Genomic DNA, 21,359 nt, shown 5'->3' with positions numbered 1-21,359 from the left:
GGAGAAGAAACTTAGGCTTGCTGTGCTCCTCTTCACATTGATGACTTAGCCACCGAGGGCTTGTCTTCTCAAGAAAATCATAGCACCGAAGTCTGGAGTGGCATTTTAAATTGACGTAACTGAGCTTGTGCAAAAAGCTGTGTGGATTTTTAGCCTATATGGTCAAAAGCAGTTACGTGACTGGCTTTGGTGCTGTTGAGTTGTGGTTTGCCCTTAGCCCAGTCAATTTCTCATGAAATGTTAGATTAAGCTGCTGAACAGCTTTACGTGCATGAATGTGATCAATCAACGTCCCTGTTACTGACGAGCCGCTTCCTGAGTAGTTCCTGAGGCTCAAGTGTTCTACAGTCATATCCTGAGTTTAGATTATCCCACATGTATTGGGAAATCTCTTAGCTGAAATATTCCCTTCCTTATTAGTGAAGGAAGTGACAATACAGCATTTGTCTGAGGTTTTTCTAAATCTGGCATTTCTTTTTCTTTCTTTCTGCTAAACTGGTCCAACTTCTGCATGTAGTCATGCCTGAATGCTTATCTGTTGATTTCCCTAGCTGAATAGAAAGACAAAGATTTATTTAACCATACAGAACAGAAGCTAATAGAAAGATGTGTGTACAAAGATTCATGCTTAATTAAGTCAAGGGGAGGGACAACAGTGGAGCTAGCAAGGCAGCTTTGCGTCAGTCGCCGATTAGCAAAGGGTCTGTTTGAAAGAGTTGTTGATAATTGGTAGGTGTGCTGTATCTGCTCTGGCTTACATTAAACATAGCCATTTCACTGCCACCTCTTCCTCAGCACACCCATCGACCCCTTTGTTCCTGCAACCTGTTTGTCTTGTTATGTGCTGAAGTCCTAATCTCCGTCAAGCAGGAACTTTCTCTTATTAAATGTTTGTGCAAAGTCAAGCACACTGAAGTCTTGATCCTTCCTTGAAATTTCTCCATTCTGCTGTAAACCAAACAGCAGTAATGTCGAAGATAAGCTTCTGTCTGGGCTAAGAGTTTATCAAATGTTCTTCGCTGGGGGGAAAAATCAACAGAAGAAAACAGCATTAAATGGAAAACCCGGCAACCAATCTCTCAGTGCATTAACAGTAGTTCTTGACATGTTTCAACTCCCTCTTGGAAATGAACCTAATTCTAGCTTGGAGTTCTTTAGACATATTGACTTTGCAGATTGTGCTGTGTACACAAGTATCTATTCAGATTTAGACATCTTCTGTGAAATTATATATTGTTTAAGATTAACGTTGTTTTTTTCTTCTCCTTTTCAGTTGTTTTTGATGTGTACAGAGACAGCAGGGTAAGTGAACAATAGGTTGTATATAATTGTTTATTCTGTGGAAACTCTTTCTGAAATGCTGCAGAGATGAAGCAAATAATAGCTTCATCTTCCTAGAAGTGGTCCTGGCAGAAAAAAAAAAACAACCACCCCCCCCCCCCAAAAAAACACTCTACTTGATGTTATTATTCTGTTCTCCAGGTCTTTTTCTGTGTCAGACACTGTCTACAGTAGGAGAATAATAGGATTATGGGTGTAAAAATGTCTGTGCCAGTGATGTAATTGTTTAGTGAATATCTTCCAGAGAAGCAGTCTGTCTTAAAGCACATAACTTTGACTTCAGCTGTAATTCTGTCAGTTCTGTGAATCTACTAGAGCCGATTTAGTTTTCATTATGATGTGGAGAGTCTTTGCTGAAATAATTTAGAATAGAATAGAATACTTCAGTCGGAAGGGACCTACAGCGATCATCTAGTCCAACTGCCTGAGCAATTCAAGGCTGACCAAAAATTAAAGCATGTTATTAAAGGCATTGTTCAAATGCCTCTTAAACACTGGCAGGCTTGGGGCATTTTCTTTAAAGATGGATCAATATCATATAACATTACTAAATTGTTTTAGCGAAGCACTACCTGTTGCTAAGGTTTCCTCTGCATAATGCTTACTCTGAGTGCTTTTGATGGAAGGGTATCTGAATGTGTCAGAATGGCTGTGCTATTTAAAAAAAATAAGGCGGGGGTGATATTTTGCTCCCCCCAAAAACTTTGGGGGAGTCTTACAACAAATCATTCTTTGGGCTTTTTTTTTTTCTTTCCTTCCCTGTGATGTTTTTCCCTATAGCATCTGAACTCATCGAAACTAATCATTAATATTTCTTCAGGTTATCCATGTGAGATTGGAAAATGATAATTTTTATTTCATATATGGAAGTCTAGAGGTCTAGAGTACAAAGGGATAAGCTAAGTTTTACTTTTCAAACTGCTCCAGCTGCATGTGGTTCTGAGTGCTCGGTGGATCAGAACCCTGAAGGTCCAGATGGTGACAGAGTGGAGAGAAACGTCCCATCTGAACGTCAGGTGCCACAATCAGAGTTAGTTACCTTGACCTCTCCCAGTGTCAATGGAGCGAAGTAGGTCAGATGAATTGTGCTTGAAAGGCACATGTGTATTGTTTTAAAAGCAACTGCAACCAAAAATACATTATATAGCCTTAAATCTCAAAACCTGATTTGGGAATCACAACCTGATTTTGGGAATTATATTAGTGCATAAAAAGTAAGTCTTTCTTTTGCTTAATTTTTTTTCCAAATCCTAAACCAGATATGAAAAAAAAAAGGCTATATACTTTTGCTATATACATTTGAGTCTCACTGTTTGACTTGTTTACAGTTATGGGATTGCAGAAGGTCTTTGCGTTGAGTTGGGAGTATTTGTAATAAGTTCTGATTCTGACTTTGAATGTTGCTAAAGTATTTTGTAATTCTGTAACACTAAATCATGCCATAGTTTGCAAAATATAAACTAAATAGGAATACATGTTGTGGAAAACAACTATTGTACTGTTACGCAGCACAACTTTTAACGTAGGTACCTAAAATTAGGCTACAGGCTAAAACCAGCCATGCTGAATGGTAATGGAAATTACCTGCCCAGGTTCAGATCCTCAGACTTGAGGATGCTGTTGGGCAAAATGTGAAGCAACACTTCAGTGTTGAACTGGGTTCTGCCATTGCGTACTCTGCCTTGCAGCTGAGGCATGAAGACAGATTATTACAGTGAAAGGTTTAAGCATGTGTGACCTCAAATGAGCAGTGTTTCTTCATCTGTCAAGATAAAATATATCTGTTTGTAGATAACTCTCAGTGCCTTCTACCCTCAGGTCTTGTAAACTGTCGGATAGCCCTTTGTGTGTCAGATCCTCCTTTCACACATACTTTTGTGGTTTGCAACTGTATTATTCATCTCTCCCTTTGTGAGTTACAGGCAGAAAAAGAATATTGAGCGTTGCTGAGTGTGATTAATTTCCAGAGCCTGTGCTCCTCATCAGGCTGGTTGCACGGCAACCTCACTTACAGAATGAGAGAAATGTCCAGTGTCTGCTTATTTTAAATTCTTTCAACTCTAAATATTCAGCTTGGAGAAGCTTGTTCTTTGATACGGTTGTGAATGAGAGCAGCCCCGTCCCCGTGCTTGCTTTAGTCCCTTGAGAGACTGTACGGAGTAGGCTGCCAGAGGTCCTGCTCGTTGAGTTGGAGGGTGGCATAGCAGCAGCCGTGGCCTGGTTGGGAACAAGCTGTGATGTGTCTCCCTTTCCTGTTCCTCTCTCTTCACCAAGCTCATCTGAGCTAGTGCAGACTAGTCATCTTTTTAAGGAAGAAACATACAGTCTTCCAGCCTGGATGATCTGAAGACCTGGTCCCAAAGACGTTGTGTAGCAGGACTGGTAGCCTGTTTTCATTTGGATCCACTTCTTTTTTTTTTGTTGTTGTTGTTGTGCTAGCAGTTCACAATCTTCGTACAACAGCTGACAAGCCTGAGAGTCAGCTTTGCTACTGCTCTTCGTATCTCCCAGGTGTTAACAACTTGTGACCATGTTCAAGACAAGTCACTGTGGTGAAGACATAGTAGTGCAGTGTGTGGCTCCAGACCACTGCTAGCTCACAGCTGCTCTTGTTAACGAGCAACTAGTGCTTGTTGTCTCTGCCTTGTGAGCATAGTCACTGTGCATGAAGCTGCAGCTGGAGTTAGGGAGATGTAACAGTTTAGTTTGCATTTTATCTATCTTTTAACTTCCTTTAGACAGTCTTTGTCATAGACACTTCCTTTCAGCAGCATGTTGCTTAATGCTTTGGTAAAACAAAGCATGAAGCTGACATGATATGGTAAATCTATTGGTTCCTGTTTTAGGATGAGGAAAAAAATCTTATGTAATACAAGTTGGGGTTTTTTTCCCCTCCAGATATGCACAACTTCGCTTTCCTGGCTGGTGCATTTCTGTGCTCTCATGACAAAGATTGCTAATACCAGAAGATGGTAGATAAATAGCTTTACTACTGCTTTTTAGATACACAGCTCAACTCATCTGAAACTACATTTAAATCATAACATTGCATGTAAGACTTGAAAGAGCATTTAATCTTAAGAAAAGACAGTTCAGTTACTGACCCAGAGTAAACTCCCTTTAATGAGCCCTGAAAAGGGATATTTAGTTTGTTTTGCTACATCTCATCAATTTGCAGCTACTAAAGCTCAGTGCAGATTTCAGACCATCTCAAAGAAACAGTTGGTGTTATCAATGGTGTACTGTTGTCTGCAGGGAGGGAGAAATACTGCTGGGTATGGTATGCTCACAAAAAACAGGTGTTGCTTTCAGTAGCCTGAAAAACAATTTTCAGTTTTTTCCATTTCTTCTCTAGAGAAATTATCTTGAGTGCCTATGACAAAGCTGAGTTTCATGTATTTGGGGTGAGGAGGAGTCTCTGTGAAAGCCTTTCATAGGGAAGTCCTTTAAGTATAAACGTTTCTGGTGCAGGGAAAGATTCTCTGAACTGCTGAACGAACTTTGCCAGCCATTGCTTCTGTCTGGATTAAATTGGTTCATTAGCTTGTTTTTCTAGTGTGATAGAATGAATCTAAAATTATAGATTCCTCTTCCTGCTGCCTTGGAGCTAACAAGATGTCCCCATTAGCAAAAGTAAAACATTACTTATAATGAGAATTTGTGACTGCCTTTTGAAGAAGAACAGAGATGGAAAATGATAGCAGAGCTTGCCCCTGTTTGCTCTCTGCGCCGATGGTGTCAATATTGATGCAGAGGTGTTGCGTCTTAGCCACGCAGATATTTGTGCTTCTTCACCCTTCCAAAACAAGTAAGAAACCACTCAGGTCTGTGTCCCCGCAATTGGCAGTTTCTTTTGTAGCCATCTGGTTTCAGTACTGCTGTTGCGGTGCATTGGCTTTTTAAAATTTGCTCTGCGAGAGCTGTACTCTGTGGATCTGCCCTGAGCGAGAGAGAGACCTGTGAAAGCCTGTGTGCAACCACACGCTCACCGGTCGGGGTGCTGGCTCAGTTCCAGTTTACAAGTAGTATCACTGGTTTCATCTGTGTTGGGACTCCCCCCACCTGCGTGAGTAACTCGCTGGGGATGATGACAGACCAGCCAGAGCATTTTTGTTCTCTACTGTATGAGTTTCCATGCATTTCCTATTCTATAGTGTGTTAGTGCCTGCTGGTGGGGGGTGGCTTAGGTAGTGTGGGTGGGAGAAGAAGTTTCCATGTTACTCTGTGACTGAAGGCTTCAAAAGCGTCTTTGTAAGTTAGAAACCAGATGGCTGTAGTGTAAATCATTGAAGATATTTGCTGTTTGTATCGAGATAGGGAAGATCTTTTAAAGAAAGAACATCCTTCAGGAATAAGGGAAAGAAAGAGAAAGCAAAGTAAGCTTTTAGTAGCTACAGTCATCAGGTTTGGTTTCCAGTCCCCGTTGGTCTTTAATAAACACAATAAAACCCTTCAGTCCTGCTTATGTTACAGCAACCTTTTTCTTTCCATATTTGATAGATTTGATTTCTTCCAGATGTAATACTTGTTTTGCAAATTCTTGCTAGCAGTTGTAGTCGTATTTCATTATAATTTATTATAATGGGTTTTTTTATTAGAATAGATGACACTTTCTTGGGTAAGAAAAGATGGCCCTGTGCTGGGGATTGTATCTTGAGACGACTCAATACAAACTTTTTCTTGCTCCCCTGCAGACGTCTCTCTTACCTCTAATATGTCATGTTTGTTTCTCTGCTCTCATTTTTCAGTTGTAAGACAGGCATGCTGTTGTGCATACTGCCACAACTGTTTGACACACAAATGTATTAAAGATGAGGCAGGAGAAACTAGTCTGGACTACTAGTGGGGACTACATTAAAAATGCCTTTAAGTTATTATTTTTCTGTATCTGTGCAGCACCTTTCAGCTTTCAAGATCTCCACCAGCATTTTGCAGACCCTGCTCTGTATTTTTAGAGTCCCTTCTGAGACCAAGAACAGCAATTCTTGTAGAGTGCTGAATGTGCAGCAGTACTGAGGTGGCTTTTGATGGAAAGCAAAATCTCTGGTTGGGTGGGGTTTTTTGTTTGGGTTGTGGTAGTTCTTTCTCCTACCCCTTCCTTGTTCTTCCTGTCTGGGGATCTTGGAGAGCCATGGATCTAAAAGCACCTTGTGTGGAACTGAATTCAGTTTATTTGAGCTCTGTCTGATCTTCTGTTTAAGAAGAATAAATTAAATAAATTAGTAAGTTATAGCTTTCTGTGTTTTAAGTGTTTTCAATTTTCACATCTCTTTATGTGAACACCAAGCATACTACAGTAATATATATGTATTCTGATTTTTTGTTTGTTTATTTGTTTCAATTCTGTGGCTTGTTTTAATTCTTCTATTGTTCCATTGCAGGGTAAGATTTGGTTAATAGATTTTAACCCATTTGGCGAAGTAACAGACTCATTGCTGTTTACGTGGGAAGAACTGACGTCTGGGAAAAACCTGAAAGGAGACCAGAGTGAAGGGGAAGCAACAGAACAGGTACAGCCCTGTGGTGAGGGAGGCTGGCTAACAAATCCAACAGGCGTTATGGCCTTTTATTTTTTTCTTTTATTTTTTTGTTATAATCAAATTGTGATGCAAATCCCATTGAAGTAAATGGTTGTCCTTAACTCATGAAATGTAAACTCTTTGTAAGTAGAATCTGCCTTATTCAACAGTAGTTAATCTCAACAAGTATCACATGCTAGTTTTAGATGCCTGCAAGGGAATTTTCAGTTCAAACAGTACAAGTCCATATTGCAGCTTTGACCTCGTTGCAAAGAAGATGCCCTGAAACTTGCTTTTGTGCACTTTTGATGGAGTCTTTTCAATTTCTCTTAAAATCTGTTACTTTGCTATTTAATCACCTAAAGTTCTGCTTTGCTCCTGATACCTGTCATACAGTTTCCCAGAGCTCCAGATTCATGTTTGAGGGGACACAAAAAGAAGCTTAACTTCTGTCTCTTCCTCATATCGAATACCCTCAGGGAAGCCTTGTCCTCTGGTTGAACTCCTTGGACTTGCAGAGCAGGGCTTTTCTATCCCTCTTCCAAGCTGCATTGCCTTCAAAAAACCAAATAACTTCCCCTTAATGCAGAGAGGGAGGAATAGTCTTCATTTATTTGCATTCCATCTTTTTTTTTTTTTTTTTTTTTCCACTGCATGCTTGAGACTGAGTCCTCACGTCTTAACCAGTCCTTGGACAGCTGGATAGAAGATACAAAGTAGCATGTTACTTGATCCTGGGAAACACTTGGTAGTTGTCTGAGGAGAGATGGCTAGTCAGATATCATGGGCTTTTCTTTATTTTTTAGTTGTTAAGCTGCATTAGAGATAACTGAAATGACATGCTTCATTGAGCTGATTTTTAACGTCTGAGCTTTGCTTTAGTTCTGTTGCGATTTTCATAACACATTGAAAAGGAAATACACCACACTGCAGGCTAACATTCATGCCATTTTCTCTTAGTCTCACCATGTGGCTACTGCTGTATGAAAACCTATTCAATGAACCTTCTTGCTAAAAGCTGTGTCTCCTTTGTTAAAACACACTCCCAATTCTTGAGCTATGCATGGGACACCTGAATTTTGGTTTGAGGATTTCTTTTTCTCAGTGCCAGACCCTTTACACAGCTTCCTGTGGTATAAGCCTGAATGAAAATCAGACTGATTTGTCTTCATGCCTCAGCTTACATGCAATCACAGAGTCTGGTGTGAAGTTACTGAACTTCTGTCTTTAAAATGAAGCAGCTTATTGCCATACAGTGGGCAATTAAGTTGCATGTCAGTGTGTTGAACTGAAAATTATATCAGGTTACACAAAACCTGTTGCTACAATTGAATGTTTAGAGATATTTTTTATATTTTTACGGATATTTTTTTTTATATTTTACGGATATTTTTTCTTTCAGTAAGTAAATTGGTTGGAAAGCTTAGATCATGATTTCAGTAAGATTATATTTGCAAACATGGGTTTAAACAAGGAACCTGTGAAGACAAGTTTAGAGATTCTATCATAAAAATTATCATAGAATCATAAAATAGTTTGGGTTGGAAGAGGCCCTTAAAGGTCATCTAGTCCAACACCCCTGCAGTGAGCAGGGATATCTTCCACTAGGTCAGGTTGCTCAGAGCCCCGTCCAACCTGACCTTGAATGTTTCCAGGGATGGCACATTACCACCTCTCTGGGCAACCTGTGCCAGTGTTTCACGACCCTCATCATAAAGAATTTCTTCCTTATATCTAGTCTAAATCTACCCTCTTTTAGTTTAAAACCATTGTCCCTCATCTTATCACAACAGGCCCTGCTAAAAAGTTTGTTCCCATCTTTCTTATAAGCCCCCTTTAAGTACTGAAAGGCCACAATAAGGTCTCTCTGGACTCTTCTCCTCTCCAGGCTGAACAACCCCAACTCTCTCAGCCTGTCCTCTTAGGAGAGGTGCTCCAACCCTCTGGTCATCTTTGTGACCTCTCTGGACCTGCTCCAACAGGTCCATGTCCTTCTTATGTTGGTGGCCCCAGAGCTGGATGCAATATTCAAGGTGGGGTCTCACCACAGCAGAATAGCGGGGCAGAATCACCTCCCTCGCCCTGCTGGCCATGCTTCTTTTGATGCAGCCCGGGATATGGTTGGCCTTCTGGGCTGTGAGTGCATATTGCCAGCTCATGTCCAGTTTTTCATCTACTGGTACCCCCAAGTCCTTCTCAGCAGGGGTGCTCTTAATGCCTTCATCCCCCAGCCTGTGTTGATACTGGGGATTGCCCTGACTCAGGTGCAGGACCCTGCACTTGGCCTTGTTGAACCTCATGAGGTTCGCACAGGCCCACTTCTCGAGCTTGTCCAGTTCCCTCTGGATGGCATCATGTCCCTCAGGCATGTCAACTGCACCAGTCAGCTTGGTGGTGTCAGCAGACTTGCTGAGGGTGCACTCGATCCCACTGTCTATGTTACTGATGAAGATCTTGAATAGTATTGGTCCCAATACCAACCCCTGAAGGACCCCAATTGTCATTGATCTCCATCTGGACATTGAGCTGTTGACTGCTACCCTCTGGATGTGACCAACCAATTCCTCATCCACCGAACAGTCCACCCAACAAATCCATATCTCTCCAATTTAGAGAGTTGTGGGGGACTGTGTCAAAGGCCTTGCAGAAGACGACATCTTTTGCAGGTAGACAACATCTGTAGCTCCTCCCTTGTCCACGGATGTAGTCACTCCATAATAGAAGGCCACTAGGTTGGTTAGGCAGGGCTTGCCCTTGGTGAAGTTGTGCTGACTGGCTCGAATCACCTTCCTGTCCTCCATGTGCCTTAGCATAGCTTCTAGGAGGATCTGTTCCATAATCTTCCCACACGCAGAGGTGAGGCTGACAGGTTGGTAGTTTGCAGGGTACTCCTTTCTACCCTTTTTAAAAATGGGTGCCATGTTTCCCTTTTTTCAGTTACCAGAGACTTCACCTGACTGCCATGAACATCGTGGAGAATGGCTTGGAAGCTACCTCAGCCAATTCCCTCAGGACTCTGGGATGCATCTCGTTGGGTCCCATAGACTTGTGTATGTTCAGGTTCCTCAGGTGGTCACGAACCTGATCTTCTCTTACAGTGGGAGGGACTTTGCTCCCCCAGTCCCTGCCTTGCAGTCCTTCCACTCAAGAGGTGTGGGAAGAGAGGTTGCCAGTGAAGAGGCAAAAAAGTTGTTAAATACCTCAGCTTTCTCCTTTTCTGTTGTTACCAATTTGCCAGTGTTGCTCATCACAGGGGGTGTGCTTTCTTTGACCTTCCTTTTCTAGCTGACATGCCTGTAGAAGCCCTTCTTAGTATTCTTTGCATTCCTTGCCAAGTTTAGCTCCAGCTGTGACTTGGCCTTCCTGAATCCATCCCTACACAACCAGGCAGCGTCCCTATACTCTTGCCAGGATACCTGTCCCTGCTTCCACTGCCTGTGCATCTTTCTTGCCCTTTAGTTTGACCAGCAGGTCTCGACTCAGCCATTCTGGTCCCTTGCCCTCCTTTCCTGATTTCTTACACCTGGGGATCGAGAGCTCTTGGGCTTAAAGGATCCTTAAAGATCTGCCAGCTCTGTTCTGCTCCCTTTCCCCTGAGGGTGGTTTCCCAGGGGTTCCTATTAAATGACTTCTTGAAGAGCTGGAATTTTGCTTTCCTAAAATTCAGGGTCCTGACTTTACTCTTCCCCTGACCTCTGTCCCTCAGGACTGTGAACTCCGCCAGTGCGTGATCACTGCAGCCCAGGCTGCCTCCAATCTTCATGTCTCCAATTAGCTCACTTGCATTGGTGACCATCAGGCCCAGTATCGCATCTCCTCTGGTGAGGCTGTCTATCACCTGGCTTAAGAAGTTATCTTTGATGGGTTCCAGGAGTCTCCTGGATTGCCTACAGCTTGCCATGGTACTTTCCAGCAGATGTCAGGGTGGTTGAAGTCCCCCAGCAGGATGAGAGCCTGTGAGCGTGATGCCTTGTGTAGCTGGAGTAAGAAGGCTTTGTCAATAGGCTCCTCTTGATTGGGCGGCCTGTAGTAGACACCAACTACAAGGTTCCCTTTGTCGCCTCAGTCTCTTATTCTTACCTGTAGGCTTTGAACCTGCTCGTGGCTATTCTTCAGAGACAGCTCTTCACACTGTATCCATGTCTTGGTGTAGAGGGCAACGCCTCCACCCCTCCTTCCTCGCCTATCCCTTCTGAACCACCTATAGCCGTCGATAGCCACGCTCCAGTCTTGAGATTTGTCCCACCAGATTTCAGTAATGGTAACTGGGCTGTAGCTTTCTAGCAGCACAGTGGCTTCCAGCTCCTCCTGTTGTGTGCATTGGTGTAGAGGCACTTCAGCTGGGCTGTTGGCCATGTCACCTTCTTAGAGGAACATCCCGTAACTCCTTTGGGGTATTTCACTGGTGTTTCCCTATTGGCTCCTATTACCTCAGGAGCCCCTGGCTCATCTCCATAAGACTGCGAGTGTGCTGCAGTGTAGCCAGCATGTCTCAGAGCAACAAGGCTGCTGGCTTTCGCTAGCACCCTGTCTCTCTCTGTCAGTGAGCCTCGCTAACTTGTGAGCAGAGACCCTCTTCCCCCATTCAGAAAGGGGAACCCCACCTGATGCCAGCAAGGCTGTCACCATGTAGGCCATCCCATTATCAAAAACCCCAAAATTGTGGTGACATGAGCCATGTATTAATAGATTGGGCGCGTCTGTTTCTTCCTATATCTCTGCCTGCAACTGGGAGGAGAGAGTTAAAAATAACCTGTGCTCCAGATTCCCTTACCAACCGTCCCAAAGCCCTGAAGTTTCTTTTGATCCCACTTGGACTACACGTTGCCACCCACATGGAAGAACAGCAATGGGTCCAGGGTCATACCCTGCACCTGTTCATACCCCAAAATAGTCCTAGGGTCATACGAAGCTAGGAACTTTCCTAGCGATGTCCTGAACCTGGGCCCCAGGGAGGCAGCAGACTTCCCTAAGAGGAGGGTCTGGCCAGCATATTGGACCCTCTGTTCCACTCAAAGGGAGTTGCCTACAACTGTAACCTGTCTTTTCTTCCTTGTGGAGGTGATCATCATACAGGGGGTGGGCCTTTCTGAGCTTGGTGGCACCTCTGGTAAAGATGGACTGTCATCCACATCATCATCATCCGCTGATGGGCCTTCCACATCCAGAGCCTTGTACCTGTTGTACAGAGGCACCTGGAAGGGTGGGGTGAGCAAGGAGGGGGCTTGCCTGGCACCCCGAGCGTGGACTTGCCTCCATTTGCTCTTCTCCTTTAAGCTACTGCCTTCAGCCTCTTGGCGACAGGATACAAGATCCCCTTGATCTTGTTTTTTTTTTTTCTTTTTTTTCCTGGTGGTTGTTCCCATTTCTGTCTCAGGCAGGGCAGAGCGTGGTTCCACCAGTCTCTCTCGGGCTTACTGATGCTCCTTAACCTTTCTGCTTCCTCTTGTACCTCTGCCACCGGGCTGAGCAGATCATCCACCTGGTCCCATCTCACGCTGCTCTTCTCACTGCTGCCATCCGGTACCAGCAAAAGGCTCTGGCACTCCCTGCAGCCTGAGACCTGGATGGCTGCACGTTTTTGTGGGAGCTCTGTCTGGGTTGCCACATCCTTCCTGCCAAGCGCAGAGGGCATGGCTTTCCGCTGGGTGGATACCATAGCTGCGTTCCTCCTGAGAGGGTGACGAACACTGATTTTTATTTTTTTTTTAATTTTATTTTTTATTTAAAGATTTTCTTTATCCACGTATTTATGTACATGCTTTTGCCCAAAGTTACTTATACCTCCATTATTACAGCACTGTTATAAGCGTACCTATATTAAATGTATTAATAATTGATACATTGTAGAAGCTTTAAAGTGAGGGAATGAATGCATTTATTTGACTGTTATTAACATTTTAACTTTTGCTCTTAAGTGTGCAGTTTTTAATAAGAATACCACAGCTTTTAGGAGGTGCAGGTTTAGTTGAATGAATGTCAAATAAACTTTTTGGCAAAGTGACTCAGACCATCTCACAGAGGAGTTCAAGAAACATTGCTAGCTTTACTCACATACACTGTTCTTGTCTTATCCAATATTTTTTTCCACAGGACTATCCAGTTTTCCGTTGTACGAACAGTAAGGTTACTGTCCAGCCTAGTCCATACCTGAGTTACCGACTGCCGAAAGATTTTGTGGACCTTTCTACAGGAGAGGATGTTCACAAATTAATCGACTTTCTTAAACTGGTAAGAAGTAGTACAAAAAATTTCTGACCTTTCATGTATGTGAAATGGCAACGTCAAAGTGCCTGGAATTGTGCTTTTGTAGTTAACATAGGTTATACCATCACAGAATGAATAATGTATGAAGTCATGAAACCATCATACAATGTATTGTTGGGCTGATGTATAATTTTTTTTCAAGTCATGAAGAGCAAGCTTTCGTACAGATCTCACTTCAGTTAATTTTTTGTTTCTGTAGGGGAAGCAATGCATGTAGTTTGACAAATCTTACTGAAGGACCTAGCTGTTTTCTTTCTTATTTAAATGTAAATACAAATATAGTCTAAATGGAAATTTATTTTTTTAATTGCTGAAACTAATGCTTTTTAAGAACTTCTTTAAAAGTTAGAAGATAAGTATACGAGGAAAAAGCCGTAAGCACTCGATCCTTTTTCAATACAATTTCTTTGTTCCTTTGATCAGTGACATCTTTGGAAGATAGGGAGGGGAGGGCAGTTTCATCTTGACCACTGACTTCTGCCACGGCCATCATATTTTCTGGTTCTTGTGTAGTCTGTTGGCTAATGTACAGGGCAATTCTCGTTCTTTACTGGAAATAAAATCCAATAGTTTGGGATGGGGGAGAGAGTTGATGTTGCTCTGTTCTATTTGCTGGAAATATTATCTCTGACCATTCAAAAAAATGGCTTAGAAATGCAGTCATTGTCTAATATCCATTGTATCTGGAAATACTTGTCATGATTTATTAGTGCTCTTACTTCAGATAACTATGTCCTAACGTTATGAACTCTCCTGTTCCATTGACAGAAAAGAAATCAGCAAGATGATGACTGAGGTATCAAGAAGCATTACACTGAATTACAAGCAAGAAATCGGGCAAAAGCTCTATTTATCATAACTATTAAGCTATTGATTTAAAGAAAACCTGCTTTTTATAGTCAATGAAAGAACTGAAGAGCTGTTTATCCTGTGCGTCTGTTGGTTTACATAAAAGTGTAGAAAAGCTTTTTCAGGGACACGTGAAAGGTCGGGGTGAGTTCTCACTGGACTCCAGGCTAAATGCAACTGTACCATGGTGGAAGCAAGCAACAGTCTGAGTGCAACTGAACGACTGCTTTCCCATCTCATAATGTGAAGATTGATGCCACTGAAGTTTGCCGTCGGACTCTCCAGTGATAAATATGACAACATTTAATGCTTGTGCAGTTAAAACATCAAGCATTCTCTGAATTTAGGCACAGTCTTGCTTAAAATATAGTATAGTCACAAGGAAAGAACGGAATGTACATTTTTTTTTTTTCTGTAGTAACCTTTTAAAATTGTAAATTGACTTTGTTTTGGGAGCACTTCTCATCCTTCCTTTATGTAAAAACAGAAAAAAGTGGAGAAGGTATTGGTTTTTTTCTTTATGAGGCCTAATACTTCATTTCAGACAACAGCTACAGTAAACTATTTAAGGTTTGAAGAATTTGCATTTCAGGAATTTGAAATTCTGAATGCATTTCAAGTAAAGTATTGTTTTCACAGCAGCTAAAGCTATGAAATTTGTTAAACTTCACCAAATTTCATTTCATTTTCACAGTAAAGCTTTCTTGAAACTTATTTTTTAACATCAATACATATCAGACATCAGCTGTGGCTTTAATACAAATAGTTAAACATAACATTGACCTGTAATTTTATATGTGGACTCAGTCTTGTTTCTTTTGTATCATGTCTCTGAGTTTCTTAAGAAAATGATTATTCTTTCAGCTCTTAAAATTCTGTATTCATTTGGTACTTCATGTTCTTTGTATAAATGGAAGCTTCACTAAATCTGGAGAAACAGAAGCTCTTGTTACCAATTGCTGTTATTGTGGGGGGTGGAGAAGGGGCAATTTCGGACGAAGAACAAACTAACTTGGATATAGGCGTTTGCATGGCATCAATAGTTTGCTAACAGTATGCACAATTCCCATTGAAATGAAAAGACATTTGGAGGTGCTCATAGCCCCTGGAAATGGGTTCCTGTTTCGAACCAGTTATGTGATATTTTTTGTGTGTATATAAGGCTGTTCATATTTCTTTGCCTTGCTTGTGCTGGCAAATTGATATGGTGCTCAGTTACAATCTGTTCTTAGATGTTAAGTCTGAGCTTAGATGTTAAATTATTACTTACTGTCTTATTTAGCTTCAGTTTTGAATTAATACTTACTCTGGTTAAAGATAATGCAGATTAAGAACCCAGTTCTATCAAATACATTGATGAAACATCACATATGACAGCTCCTCGACTCTGAGAGTACAAGATCTGCCCTACCCTTTTCTTCTGAAGCGATGGAATCTCCTTCTCAATAGCTTTTTGTACACAAATTAGATGATCATTTGCTCAGGGCTGGGCTATATACCTAATTGTGCCATACTGTAGGACTTTGGATGAGTTTTCCTCGCCCTTATCAGAGAGATTATTTGAGTATAAATGTCTCTAAATCAGATAGGAACTTCAAAATGTAGAAAGTCAGCAAAGCTTTCCTTTTTTCTTTTAAAGCTTCTAGCCATAACTTAAACTATTGTGGTGATCTAACCACACTTCCTTTAAACAGATAACGCCCTGGAATTTCCAGCAGCTTCATAAATGCTTCTGAACTACAGATTACTGTCTTTAAAAAAATATCAAGTCTTGGTTTAAAGCTGTAAGAGAGTTTCCTGCATCTTTTTTTTTGTGGCCTCTGCTGATTAATTTACCATTATCATGGGTTTCTGTGCTGGAAATTAACCAGAACATATACAGTATTGGGACCAGTTTGATGGGACCCTGTACACTCTGGAGTGTTCCTTTAGGCGAGTAGGCTGTAGCTGTAGCCTATTAACAGTCCTTTACACTGGAAAAGGTTGCCCAGGGAGGTGGTAGATGCCCCATCCCTGGAAACGTGCAAGATCAGGTTGGACAGGGCTCTGAGCAACCTGATCTAGTTGAAGATGTCCCTGTTCATTGCAGGTGGCATTGGACTAGGTGATGTTTAAAGGTCCCTTTCAACCCAAACTGTTCTATGATTCTATGACTTTATTATTTATCCTGAAAATGGCATCACCAAGTGAACTGACCATAAGCTGTGCAGACCTCATAGACCTGCTGCCAGCTTTCATACTTTTTCAAGAACTGCAATCTTCTGTGGGTGCTCTGCGTTTATAGTCGAGCTCTTCTAGGACAAATTGTGGTGGAATCAGACACTGGCCAAGCACCTGGCTCCCTAAACAGCTTTGCTGGTTGCTAGCCTGTGCTGGTCCTCTAGTTAAAGGACCGCCATAATACCATGCTGTGCTGCTTCTGTCTCCAACCCAGTGCCCTCTGGCACAGCCTACCCCTCCATCCCTCCTCAGTTTCAACAGTTGTTTAACATACTCAAAGACTTCTCTTTGTAGTTCATATGCTAGTGATCAGTGAATTCAAAATTTGTTTTTCTCCCCTATGATTTGCTAACAGATGACCAATCTGAATTAATGGACTGCTCGACCAAGCTATCAAACACTGAGAGAAGCTGTATTTCAGAGTTGCAGGAATTTATGCCACTTCCTCTGGGCTTAGTCTTAATGAAGACCATAAAAGGTAGCAGAGCAAAAATACTAGTCCCGTGTTCAGGTTCTGAACTAGAAAGAGTCCCCACTATAAAAATCTGTTGTACATAATCAGACTCCCCGAAATACCATATCCTTACAATTTAAATACATACTTTACATTTACTTTGCTTCTTTCTCCAACTTCAGGTGACCAGACGTTGAATTTTTTTTTGTCTGCTAAATTAAAGATTCCTTTTCTAAAAGAATTTTCATCCCATATGACCTTTTGATCTGTGAAGATGATTAACAAACATATTCCTCTTGGGGAGGTGAGGGAGCTAATGTTGATACATTAAAAATGCTTCAGATCGGTTTTAAACTGAATAATATATGACAGTATATTCTTTTTCAGGTCATCATAAAATCGGTTCCTGCCTCTAGACATCATACAGAAGTTTGAAGATAAAAAAAATCCAGTTGTTCAGGTCCTTATGTGATTCAGTGATACGATCACCATTTGCTGAGTAAGGGCAAACTATATACTATATATTCTTAGTTATATGCTTAAAGCATTATATAATGATACTTGTAATCTCCCCTAGTTAGAGGGAGGTAGCACGCAGTCGTTTTACACAGATCATATGCTTGCCAAACTTGTAGGAAGCCTGACTGTGTCTAATGGCGTGAGTGGAGCGAGGCTCAGTTCTTGGACTGCAGCTCTGCCAGGAGCACCGAAGACTCTTTGATGTCTCACAGCTAATGATCACGATATTTAATCTCCCAGGTGCGTAGTGGGGATCAGGATTCCAGTAACCCTGTAAGCAGTAGTTATTAACACGTGCTGGCTTAGTTCGGGATTTGGAATAATGCTTCTGTCCTGGGCTGCAGACGGTCTGCTCTTTTTGTACTCCTTTGACTCCTCTCTTTCCAGTACTCTCCTCATCTTTCCTGACCCACCACTCTAATTTTTGGGCGAATGTTAAGATGAGAATAAACAGCAGCATAGGTAATACTCATCTGAATTTAAAAACCTCTCTCTTCATGCACTTTTCCTACCATTTTAGAAAGAGATTTTCTGAGTGGTGCTCTGTAATATCTGCTAAGAAACCCTAAAAATAGGGGAATAGTAGCCACCTCTGAGTCTCAGTAAAATGAATTGATTTTGGTCACAGTGTATGGCTTGTAAAATCCTCATAACTGCATCTGATGTTCTTAGCTAGAAATTTCACGTATCTCTTGTTGCTGATGTCTGGGATGCAGCGCTGGCCAGAAAAAAGGTGCCCAGTGAGATGCAGTTCAGATGCCCATTTAAGCAACACAGACTGTTGGACTGAACAGTCATGGTTTTCCTCCTGAAAAGGAGGGAGTTGCCAGCTGAATGGGTTCCAAGATAAATCAGTGGTAGTGTGGAGATGGGTAATTGCGTGGCACAGATCTGTGTAAAGATACATCTGGTAGCTTTGTACACGACTGAGTTAGTTTAGCTTTCACAGACTGTCCCAAATCTGAAGTGTCAAATAGCTGGAGAAGACCAGGGGGCATCTGTCCATGAGTGTAAATGGGCAAATCGACCTGGCAACTGGTAAATAACTTCAACCTTAGAGGCCAAGGTTATACAATTCAAGTCATGTCTGGATAGCAAATCTGTCCCTTAAAGAAATAATGTTGAACTAAAATACATATTTTTGGCTAAGAGAAGGTGGGCCTTAAAGTGTAATACCAGGACAGACCATAGTGTGTTTGATTCATGATAGTAACTTGGTAATGCTGGTATTTAGAAGCGTAATAAATCTATCTTAACAACAAAAGTTGCCTGTATGTTGAATTAACAATGTCTTTATTTCTGTTTGTTGATGACCTCTGTAAAGAGAAGTTCTCCAACTTGTAGTCATAATGAAATTATATAGAATTAAAATAAGACTTGTTGCCTTAACTGGGGTGTTTTGTGCAGACCTGAAGCTTTCTCAAAGGCACAGAGTCATAGAATCATCTAGGTTGGAAGGGACCTTGAAGATCATCAAGTCCAACCATCAACCTAACACTGCCAAAACCACCACTAAACCGTGTCCCTCAGCACCACATCTGCCCATCTTTTAAATACCTTCAGGGATGGCGACTCCACCACTTCCCTGGGCAGCCTGTTCCAATGTTTGGCAACCCCTTCTGTGAAGAACTTTTTTCTAATATCCAGGCTAAACTTCCCCTGGTGTAACTTGAGGCCATTTCCTCGTGTCCTATTGCTTGTTTCTTGGGAGAAGAGACTGACCCCCCTCACTACAACCTCCTTTCAGGTACCTGTAGAGAGTGATAAGGTTTCCCCTCAGCTTCCTTTTCTCCAGAATAAGCAACCCCAGTTCCCTCAGCTGCTCCTCATAAGACTTATTCCCCAGACCCCTCACCAGCTTTGTTGTCCTTCTCTGGACATGCTCCAGCACCTCAATGTCCTTCTTTTAGTGAGGGGCTCAAAACTGAACACAGTACTCGAGGTGGGAACTCACCAGTGCTGAGTACAGGGATGATCACTTCCCTGGTCCTGCTGGCCACACTATTCCTGACACAGGCCAGGATGCTGTTGGCCTTCTTGACCACCTGGGCACACTGCTGGCTCGTGTTCCTTAAGCAGTAAAGTGTTATGATATATTTTTATGGTAATAAAGACATTGGCACCAGAGTAAGAGTTCTTTTCTGGGGGAAGGCAGGGCCCTGCTGTGTCTCAGTGTGCTGACTGTTGTAGCACTGTACTCCCTTGGTACCAAGAGTGTTTTGACTGCTGTTCGGTCCCCTTAATAGCTGACCAGGCTTCTTCCAGCGATGTGTTTTCGCAGGTTGTAGGAAAAGGTTGGTTGACTAGTAGGTCAGAAATACTGACTTCTCAGAACCTTTCTCCAGGGAAGCGTGCTAGTTACAAATAAACTTTCAGGAGAGATTTGTGACTCCTAAACAGCATTTCTAGCCAAGAGAAAGAAAACAATCAATACTTGTTATTTCTAGTCTTTATGGCTCAAATCCCGATGGTGGAGAGGGTTGAAATTTTGGGTTCTGTCTTAGCTTCTGCTGTGAAACTCTATGTCCTGCCAGACTGTTGCATTTCATTGATGTAAATGAATTATTCATTGGAGCTGGGACTGTAAGAGGCAGGAGAGAGAATAAAGCAACATATTAAGCTAAAACGTCTGTACACTGGTATGAGGAATACACTGGAGGAACTCGATGTCAATATATGTCAAAAATGGTTGATGGGCATTGCAGAGACTCTGGGTTTAAACTGCAGCACCGAAACAGAGACCCGTGGTTCAGGATGGGCTGGAGGCACAATGGTGAGCAGTAACAGCGTCTGTATTTCCAAAGACTGGGAATTGTTGAATGCTTTGGGTTGGAAGGGACCTTAAAGATCATCGAGTTCCACCCCTCTGCCATGGTCAGGGACACCTTCCACCAGACCAGGTTGCTCAAAGCCCCATCCAGCCTGGCCTTGAACACCTCCAGGGATGGGGCAGCCACAGCTTCTCTGGGCAGCCTGTGCCAGTGTTGCACCAACTTTGTAATGGAAAAAATTCTTTAATGTCGATCTAAACTTACCGTCTTTCAGTTTAAAACTGCTTCCCCTTGTTCTGCCACTACAGACCTTGGTAAAAGGTCTCTCTCCATCTTTCTTTAAGCCACCTTTGAGTACTGAAATGCCGCAATGTCTCTTTGGAGCAAATGTTCTCCAGGCTGGACAACCCCAACTCTCTCAGCCTGTCCTCACAGCAGAGGTGCTCCAGCCTTCTGATCATTTTTGTGGCCTCCTCTGGACTTGCTCCAACAGGTCCATGTCTTTCCTTTTGTCATGGTTTGGGCTGGACAAGCTGAGGGCCCCAGAGCTGGATGCAGTACTGCAGGTGGGGTCTCACCAGAGTGGCGTAGAGGTGCAGAATCCCCTCCCTTGCCCTGCTGGCCACGCTGCTGGGGATGCAGCCCAGGATGCGGTTGGCTTTCTGGGCTGCAGGCACACCTTGCTGGCTCATGCCCAATTTTTCATCCACCAGTACCCCCAAACAATGAAGTCTGGTGGAAATGGGAGGTATTCACTACCTGGGTATCTGTTGGGAAAGTACCCAACATGGGAAGACTTGAAAAGACAGAGTTAATGGACTTTTTTTTTTCCCCCAAGAGACAGAGTTTGTATTTCAGAAGGTACAGGGTGTTATTCTAGAGTTGGCTGTTCTGGATTAAAGTCAGGCTTGTCAGAGGTGGCTAAAAATCTTGAAGTCAGAGGTAATTTAGGTGAAAGTGGCTGTGGAGTTGGCGTTTGGTGCTCTTGAGAAAGCAGAGAGATGAGAGAAGCAGAATAATCTCCTCAAAAGGCAGTTTCAGTCAGTGTGGGCGTTGGTGCCTTGGGTCCCTTTGGGAGATGATGGGTGGAATAACTGAAGAGAGGTCCTTCTTTTAATGGCCCAGCAGCAATCTCCCAATGTGACTTTAAAATGGCACAGTGAGGACTTGTGAGGATCAATCAAAATGAAACCGCAGAAATTGGAAGGAAAGGCATGTGATTAAGTGGGAAAAGGAGATGGAGAAAAAATGATGGCTGATTCGGAGAAAACATGTATTTAACGTTTTCTTTGCCTCACTATATCCTTTTTACAAGCAAAAGAAGGAAATGAACTAAATTATCACAATGTAGCAGAAAAATTGCACTTGGAATAGTTATCGGTATGTTGCCGGAGAGGGTATTTTGAGTGAGACTACTAT

At 42.3% G+C, this 21,359-nt stretch overlaps 1 protein-coding gene across 1 annotated transcript in view; it reads left to right on the top strand.

The window, feature by feature from the left end:
• CDC123 (cell division cycle 123) overlaps positions 1–13,922 on the top strand; it is a 38,372-nt gene extending 24,450 nt beyond the window's left edge. Inside the window, exons 10-13 of the mRNA XM_009883010.1 lie at positions 1,274–1,302; positions 6,723–6,851; positions 12,954–13,091; positions 13,896–13,922. Of these exons, the coding sequence (XP_009881312.1) occupies positions 1,274–1,302; positions 6,723–6,851; positions 12,954–13,091; positions 13,896–13,922 (323 nt within the window). The remainder of the gene's footprint in view (positions 1–1,273; positions 1,303–6,722; positions 6,852–12,953; positions 13,092–13,895) is intronic.
• The last annotated feature ends 7,437 nt before the right edge of the window (positions 13,923–21,359 follow it).

Source organism: Charadrius vociferus, unplaced genomic scaffold, assembly GCF_000708025.1.
Source record: "Charadrius vociferus isolate BGI_N301 unplaced genomic scaffold, ASM70802v2 scaffold32, whole genome shotgun sequence".
In the NCBI taxonomy this organism is placed as follows: domain Eukaryota; kingdom Metazoa; phylum Chordata; class Aves; order Charadriiformes; family Charadriidae; genus Charadrius; species Charadrius vociferus.
Note: the sequence above shows the minus strand (reverse complement) of the source record. Positions and strands in the feature narration are given on the sequence as shown.